At 41.3% G+C, this 8,920-nt stretch overlaps 1 protein-coding gene across 2 annotated transcripts in view; it reads left to right on the top strand.

Moving 5' to 3' along the window:
• LOC111188569 (NLR family CARD domain-containing protein 3-like) overlaps window positions 1–8,920 on the top strand; it is a 223,288-nt gene continuing 214,368 nt past the window's right edge. Inside the window, exons 1-4 of one of the 2 annotated variants that reach the window (XM_049468134.1) lie at window positions 1–196; window positions 1,568–1,633; window positions 4,150–4,257; window positions 6,356–6,469. In XM_049468134.1, the coding sequence (XP_049324091.1) occupies window positions 1,587–1,633; window positions 4,150–4,257; window positions 6,356–6,469 (269 nt within the window). In that variant the 5' untranslated portion in view covers window positions 1–196; window positions 1,568–1,586. The remainder of the gene's footprint in view (window positions 197–1,567; window positions 1,634–4,149; window positions 4,258–6,355; window positions 6,470–8,920) is intronic. The other variant, XM_049468142.1, reaches the window with a different exon arrangement.

The following is an 8,920-nucleotide window of genomic DNA, read 5'->3' as shown; positions in this document are numbered from 1 at the left end:
ACATTCCATTCAGCCGTGTGATATAATTGGCTGACAATGGCTAATAACGAATGGTAGCTCCGCCCACCCAGCGCCTATTCGCTCTGAAAGAAAGGGGCGGGACCTAGATACAGACAGGTGAGACGCAGGTGAAGGAAAAAGTAAAAGTAAGTCCAGTTTCCTCCATTAGAACAGGACAGAAGTCTGGATTCACTCGGTAAGTTCAGAACTGAAGAGAATATAGAACAGAACCGTGTAGCAACATGGAGGTTTTTATTCTAATTCAGCAACATAGTGCTATTATTAACAATGATAGAACAGTGTGTATATTTAAATGTTGTTTAATGTAGTAATATTACTAGAAATAATTCAATCATAATAATTATAAAAACAGTGAATGTCTTTGTAATCTGTAGAATAAATGAGGTGAAATCACATTGTTATGAACCAAGACTCAGTCAGAGGAACCCATCCTACTCGGGTTGACCCGCTCAGTACAAACAAATAACAGAACAAAACAACAGTACAGAGAGACAATGTGGAGCTATAGCAAATTTAACAGATACTAATTTATGAATATAAAAATGTGATGTGCACAAAATATGGAGCTATGGCTAATACAGAAACAGATTCTGAGTGTGTCAATGCTGATATGTGCCAGGATGCAGAGCCGGAGTACAACACAGCGGGCAGAGCCAGGCTGGGAACATCAGGAACAGCCTCCATACATGTAAAAGAGATAGATAGAGAAAAACAGAAAGGAAAGAAAGAGAAAAAAGCGGCATTTAGAAAGGTTGTGTTAATATTCTGCTGAGTAGAAGAACAGGGCTGATTCTGGAAAGCTGGAACCACAAATAGACACATCCAGACAGGCAGGCAGGACATGTCAGCACATGTGAGAGAGATATAGAGAGAGGGAAAACAGAGAAGGGAGGGAAGAAAATGCAGTTGGAATGGTTTTATAAAACTCTGCTGGAGTGGAATGAGAGATAGAGAGAGAGAGAACAGAGAGTGGAGGGAGGGAAAAGGGGTTAGAATGTTTTTTATAAAACTCTACTGTAGTGGCATGGGCACTTGGAGGCAGCAGCTCAGGACATGTGGAGAGAAAGAGAAAACAGATGATTAGGGCAGGGTTTATATTTGTTGGGTGAGCTGTAAGAGGAATAGTTAGAAGAGCAACTTTCTAACCTATCGAGCAGAATCGTGTGATCTATGGTGTCGAAGGCCGCACTAAGATCTAGCAGTACAAGGATGGCCCCTATCAAGAGCAGAAATCAAATAATGTTTGTATTCTAGTTCAGCACCATAATAGTAATATTATTAATAATTATAGAGTAGTGTGTATATTTATAATGTTGTTTACTGTAGTAATGTTGATAGTAATAATTCAATTATAATAAATAATAATGATAAAAAACAGTAAATGTCTCTGTAATCGGCACAATAAATTAGGTTAAATCACACTGTTATGTAACATTCTCTTTCATTTGATTTGTTTGTTTAAAAGGTATTGTTTAACGCAGACCAGACAATAATGTTATTTATTCTAAGAATAAAAGTTTTATTCTAACAGCTGATCTGTTCTCAGGGGTAAAGAAGAGTGAAAGATGGATCTTCAGAACTTCAGAAGTGGAGATGGAGCTCCTCTCCTAAAGTGAGTAAATTAAGGGAAGGGTTTAATTTATAAAGTAGTTTTGTATTTTAATGGTTGCAGCTCTAATCATTGGACTTGTGTCCTGCATATTTTACAGTTTTAAAATATTGATAACAGAGGTTCTTCTGGACCAGAGTCAGAACCATGTGTTCTTTTTAAATGTAGAAAGGCTTAACAATCCAGCTTGTTATTCTTATAGTAGAATGTGTTTCTAATCTGTATTTAAAGTAACTGTCTGCCTTTAATATCTAATCGTTAATATGAATAATTATAATTGTACTTATGAATATGGTTTATATGATATGTAAATGAACACCCAGCATGAGGTAATCCTGATGTGCTGCAGTTGTTTAGATCAGATGTAAGTGATTGGGCATGTTATTATTAAAGCTGTGGAAGAAACACCTGTTCCATTCTGTTTTGATCTATATTCAATTCAGTTCAATTCAGTTTTATTTAACAAAAGTTGTCACAAAGCAGCTTTTAGAGAAAAACAGGACCGCACCTCTTATGAGAGGCACCACAGATATACCAATTACTATGGTGACACAGTGGCAAGGAAAAACTCCCTTACAGTAGTAGGAAAAAAACGGATGTAGTACAAACAAATAAACAACAAACAAATAACAGAACAAAACAACAGTACAGAGAGACAATGTGGAGCTATAGCAAATTTAACAGATACTAATTTATGAATATAAAAATGTGATATGCACAAAATATAGAGCTATGGCTAATATAGAAACAGATTCTGGGTGTGTTAATGTTAATCAGTGCAGGGTTGCAGAGCAGGGATGCAACACAGCGGGCAGTGGAGAGCCAGGCTGGGAACAACAGGAACAGGGCATCTTCATACATGTAGAAGAGATAGACAGTGAAAACAGAAAGGAAAGAAAGAGAAAAAAGCGGGAATTAGAAAGGTTGTGTAATAATTCTGCTGAGTAGAAGAACAGGGCTGATTCTGGAAAGCTGAAACCACAAATAGACACATCCAGGCAAGCAGACCTGACATGTCAGCACATGTATAAGAGAGAGAGAGAGATAGAGCTAGAGAACAGAGAGGGGAGGGAAGAAAAAAGAGTTAGAATGTTTTTTTATAAAACTCTGCTGGAATGGGATGGGCACTGGCAGCAGCTCAGGACATGGGGAGAGAAAGAGAAAGGAGATGATTATGGCAGGGTTTATATTTGCTGGATAAGCTGTAAGAGGAATAGTTACAACAGTAAAAGAAAATGTACAGAAATTATGATGAGACATTATTCAAAAGCTTGAGCAAATAGAAATGGGTCTAGATTTAAAGATTGAGAGTGTTTCTGGGTCCCGTATATTAATAGGGAGGTTATTCCAAAGTTGGGGAGCTTTATAAAAGAACGCTCTTCCTCCTGCATAGTTTTTTCTAATAAGCGGGACTAATAACAGGCCAGCGTCTTGGGAGCGGAGTGAACGTGGCGGATTGTAAGGAGTAAGGAGTTCCTGTAGATAATGCGGGGCCAGACCATTGAGGGATTTATATGTCAGGAGAAGTATTTTATAATCTATACGAAATTTAACAGGTAGCCAGTGTAGGGATGAAAGAATCGGTGTAATGTGATCAAACTTTCTGGTTCTAGTAAGCACTCTCGCGGCTGCATTCTGAACTAGCTGGAGTTTATGAAGTAATTTATGTGGACTTCCAGACAACAACGCGTTGCAGTAGTCCAGCCTCGAGGTTATGATTAAAATTTTCGAACCTATTGAGCAGAATCATGTGATCTATGGTGTCGAAGGAAGCACCAAGATATAGGGAAGCAGTACTGCCCCTATCAAGAGCTGAAAGTAAATCATTAGTTACTCTAAGTAAAGCTGTTTCAGTGCTATGGTTTTGTCTAAATCCAGATTGAAAAAACTCATGAATAATACTGCTTTGTAGATACAAGCGCAGCTGCTTAAACACTTTTTTTCTAGAATTTTGGCTACTAAGGGAAGATTAGAAATTGGTCTATAATTACCAAGCTCACGGGGGTCCAGATTTGGCTTTTTGATAATGGCCTTAATGACCGCCAATTTAATAGAATTGGGTACATAGCCCATGCTAAGGGATGAATTGACTATTTCAAGTAAAGGTTTACCCACCTTTACCAGTGCTTTTTTTAAGTAACTGTGTGGGTACTGGATCTAATAAACATGATGACGATTTTGATGACTAATTACACTAATTAAGTCTTTTTCTGTAACTGGGCTGAAATACTCTAGGTATGCCTCAGAGCTGAAGCAGCATTTATCAATATCTATAGCTAAGGATATCTATATCTATGTTATAGTTCAGTATATTTCCATCAGTATTGTTAAGGAAATTAAAATATGTATATTTATTGGGCGAGCATTTTACAGCTTGGGGCAGATGACAGAAAGCTTTGGGAGGCTTTTGGGATAGTTATGAAGAAGTTAATCTTGAACCTGTGAATAAGTTTTAGTAAAGGAAGTCATTACTCTATACTTTACTCTCATCATGGATCATCATGAAGATCTGTTTTTAGGGAGAAGAGAGCAGCATCTCCAGCCCCCAGTGGAGTGTCTATGAAGAGTGAACAGTCCATGCATCATCCTCCAGAGTTCAGCAGTGCAGGAGGAAGCTCTGGGTCTCGGTACATCACTGCACTAAACTACTGTTCTGGGGTGGGTTTCCCGAAAGCTTCGTAACGCTAAGAACTTCGTTAACTCGTACTTAAGATTGATCGTTAATTAAAGAGTGTTTCCCAAACCCGTGCATAACTAAAGTACTACGTAAACTCGCTCGCAGATTAACGAGTAACCTGACCCAGTCGTTAACCTTAAAGAGCTACTTTAGGGGATCTCTACTTGCAGTTCAGCACCTTTAAACACCAGGGACCGCCAATTTTGAGGGAGAAAAATTATTATTCCGTGGTTGAACCAATTATATTATATTACTATTAATTATAATCAATTATATTATTATATAATTATTATATTATATTATATTATATTATTCCCCGTGTCTGCGTGGGTTTCCTCCGGGTGCTCCGGTTTCCTCACACAGTCCAAAGACTGCACGTTCAGGCTAACTGGATGTCGGATAAAATTGCCCCTTAGGTGTGAGTGTGTGAGTGGATGTGTGTGTCTGTCTGCCCTGCGATGGATTGGCAGTCTGTCCAAGGTGTATACTGCCTTCCGCCCGATGCCAGCTGGTATAGACTCCAGCCACCCCCCGCGACCCTTAATGGATAAAGCGGTTGACGATGAGTGAGTGAGTGATATTATTATATTATATTATATTATATTGTAATGCCAACTTTGTCTGTGGCTTGTAGTCTAACTGGGCATATTGGAATTGACCAATTAAACCCACGAAAAAATAATACAAATCCAGATTAGCGATGGTAGAGTTTTTGACATTACTACTGCAATAAATGCAATCAACGAATTCCTGCAGATGATGCTCACGGTTTAAGCAAAGCTGCAAAGTCTCCAAGTCCGTGGATTCTGTAATCAGGCTGTTATTGTGCCATACACACACTTATATATAATTACCACCAGCCCGGGAATTACAGCACAACACTATATATTTCCATGCTATTGGGAAAATCCCTGGTACTGTAGGTCCGGTGCAGGGGACGCCTGCGGTGTCTTTAATCACACCTACACAAATTGTAAAGGGTATCGGTGAATGTGCAGGTAATATTTAATAATATTCCTTAATCAGGTGCTTCTAACCAACATTGTGGCCGTTCATCTGGGCAAACTCTGGGGTGTATCAGCTCGCAAATATATAAATACCAGTCAAAAGTTGCACACGTCTCATTCAATGTTTTTTTTTAAATATTTTTATTTAATGAATTTTCTACATTGTCAATTAATATTAAAACCATGAAAACTATTAATTGACGCATATGGAATTATCCAGTAGACAAAAAGGTGCACGGCCTTCACAATCCCCTGACTTAAACCCAACTGAGATGGTGATTTAGGATGAGCTGCAGCTTCACAGAGTGTATAAAGTATAAAACATAATCTGGTTGGTTTAAAATGTATATATATATATATATATATATATATATATATATATATATATATACACATATATGTATTATTATATTATTTTATTACAATAATAATACTAATAATAATAATATTACTAATTAATATTACTATTAATAATATTAGTATAATATCTATTAATGTAATATATATTAACAATAATAGTTTAAAAAAGTTTAAAAAGTAAAAAAAGTTTAATGTTTTAAAATAGATTAGATTTTTGATTATTTGTTTAGTCATACGTGTATTTAGGAGTATTTGATCAATGCCAAAGTAAATCCTTTTGTAATTAAAATTTCAGAATATGTATAATGTTGATGATTACAACTCATTTCTACGTTTTAGGGTGTATTGGTGAATAAATACTGCATATTGGCATTGTTGAATCGATGTTTGTGGATCGATTGAGCGTGCTGTGTCGGGGGAGGAGTCAACAAAGACGTTCTTTAACCTCGTTTGTTAATATCACTTTGCGAAGCTCTTTGGGAAACACTCGCAGAACTGGCTCGTTCTTTACTCACGTCATTCGTTAGTTTGTTAGTTATTCGCTAAGATTGATCGTTTTTGGGAAACCCACCCCTGTTCTGAGAGTGAAGCTCTTCAGTTCCTGATCTTTATTACAGATGTGCTGTGTGTTGGAGTTTCACTGTGTAAATGCTGGAGTTTCACTGTGTTTAATATTAACAGAACTACAACCCAGAGAGGAGATTCTCCAGAGCCCAGCTGTGTGTCTCTGAAGAGTGATCAGTCCATGGGTTTCCCTCCTGATTTCAGCAGTGAAGAAATGACCTCTGACCCACAGTAAGCGAAAATATATTGTGGCAGGTAGGGGGCGCTAGACCAATAAAAGTAGGAGTCAAGACCAATAAAATCAGGCAAAGGCCCACTTCAGGGCACTTTATTTAGGTTATTTTCAAAAGAAAGTACACAGCCACAGGCTGGAGCAGTAGGGCGTTATCAAGAAATTACAAGAAATTAGATATTTAAATAGCGCTCTTTAGATAACGACTTGAACAGGGGGGCAAGTAGAGAGCTTGCCTCCTGTTTAGAGATATAAGGGGGAAATAACTAAATAGTAGAGGTGGGCGGAGTTTAACGCCTCAAAGAACAACAAAAGGAGAGAGAGAAGATAAATGAATAGGTAACGAAATAAAATAATAATAATAAAATAAAAAAAAATAATAAAGGAAAACAAACGAGAAGAAGGTGGAGCAAGGCGCAGGATTTGTAGCCTCGGAGCTGGGCTTCAGTAGAGGCTTGTGGCTTCTTAAGCAACCTGGCGTAGCTTCGGCTCCCGATTTAATCTGTGGTAGAAAGGGCAGAGAGAGAGAGGGAGAGAGAGCGCGAGAGCGCGAGAGAGGAAAAAGGGAAAAAAAAACACAGGGTTTAGTCAACTGGTGGGGTAGAACCAACCACCCCGAGTTCGGTTGATTTCCTCCTTATATGTTGGCGTCCTCGTGGCTGTGGACGCCGTTCAGCTGTGCGCTTCAGTGTTCGCCAGCCGTGCGTGATCAGAGCGCCCCGCCCCTTGGCCACGCGGTCTTGTCGCCGGTCCAAAACACAGGTGCTGAACCAACAGGAGCGTTCAGCACCCCGGACAGCGGCGATCACCGGGTAGGGCTTATCTGGCTTGCCCGACGTAACGGCGATGAGGCGCTCCGCGTCACAGTCCCCCCCCCTTAGAGACCTACCCGGGGAGCCCGAAAAGCCAGAGTCCGACCAAGGCCGTCTAGAGAGGGCATCAGCATTGGCATTCAGTCGGCCAGCTCGATGCCGCACCTGGAACGAGAAGTCTTTTATAGAAAGAAACCAGCGTGTTACACGGGGATTAGTGTCTTTAGCTTTCGCCATCCAGGTTAAAGGGGCATGATCAGTAATGAGAGTGAAGTGCCTACCCGATAGATAATAGCGGAGCTCCTCCACAGCCCACTTGATGGCTAGAGCTTCTCGTTCCACCGCGGCATACTTGCCTTCAGCCGGGCTGAGCTTCCTGCTGATATAGAGGACCGGGTGTTCTTCCTGATCTGTCTCTTGGGCCAAGACGGCCCCTAGTCCCGTATTTGAGGCGTCAGTTGTGTCAGAATGAAGGGTTTTGTGAAGTCAGGATTTCGGAGGACCGGTTCGGTTGTAAGGTGACTTTTGAGACGTTCAAAGGCCTCTGGGGCTTCGGGGGACCACTGAACACGATCCGGCTGACGTTTTTTTGTGAGGTCGCTCAGGGGAGAGGCAATCGTGGAAAAGTGGGGCACGAACCTGCGATAGTACCCAGCCAGTCCGAGGAAGCCCCGGACTTCGGTCTTGGTTCGGGGTCGGGCCAGTGTCTGATGGCATGGACCTTGGTTTCTTGGGGCCGGAGTAACCCTCTTCCTATCCGGTACCCCAAGTACTGTGCTTCGGTCAGCCCCAGATGACACTTGGCAGGGTTCGCAGTGAGTCCCGCCTCCCGGAGGCTAGTGAGGACTTTGTTAAGGTGGACTAGGTGGTCAGCCCAGGTTTCTGAGTACAAGATGACATCGTCTAGATCAGCGTTTCTGAACCTTTTTTCTATCACGACACCCTTTAAATGTATGCGAGATGTCAAGGCACCCCAGTTTAGGGGGGGGGGGGGTTGCTGGCGCAGTACTTCAGGTGAGAACGAGGGGTGTTGCTGGCGGAATATGAAATAAAATAGCGCGTCACAATTAGCGCGATTAGCGCGAAACCTGCTGACTTTTCAAACGAGTGAAATACTCTGCTACACTCACTGCTGAACTACCACTGGATGAATAAGTTAATGGCTCTAATTCAGAGTTATCTGAATCTGCAATCTTCTTTTTAAAAAACGTTCCATGCTAGCCTGAGTGCTTCACACAACTCTCGCAGTGCATCGCGTGGGGGACAAAAACTTTACAGTGTGTCCCAATTTAGGGGCTGCATCCTTCAGAGGCTGTATTCGAAGACAGATTGCATCACAGCTGCGCAGTAATACACCGCCTCTGTGGGTCGCATCCTTCAGAGTATGCTGCCTGTGAATTGGGACACACCCCGACACGAGCTGACTCTGGAAAGGAAATATGCACGTGAGGCGCAATATTTTGACGGCACCCCCGATGAAGCCAGACGGCACCCCAGGGTGCCGCGGCACCCTGGTTGAGAAACACTGGTCTAGATAAGCAGCTGCGAACGCATTGTGGGGTCGTAAGACGATGTCCATCAGGCGTTGGAAAGTGCGAGTCGAAGAGGGCCACCTCGTTCAGTTTCCGGAAGTCGTTG

This window comes from Astyanax mexicanus, chromosome 1, assembly GCF_023375975.1.
Source record: "Astyanax mexicanus isolate ESR-SI-001 chromosome 1, AstMex3_surface, whole genome shotgun sequence".
In the NCBI taxonomy this organism is placed as follows: domain Eukaryota; kingdom Metazoa; phylum Chordata; class Actinopteri; order Characiformes; family Acestrorhamphidae; genus Astyanax; species Astyanax mexicanus.
The sequence above is the reverse complement of the archived record's forward strand: the minus strand, read 5'-3'. Positions and strand labels throughout refer to the sequence as shown.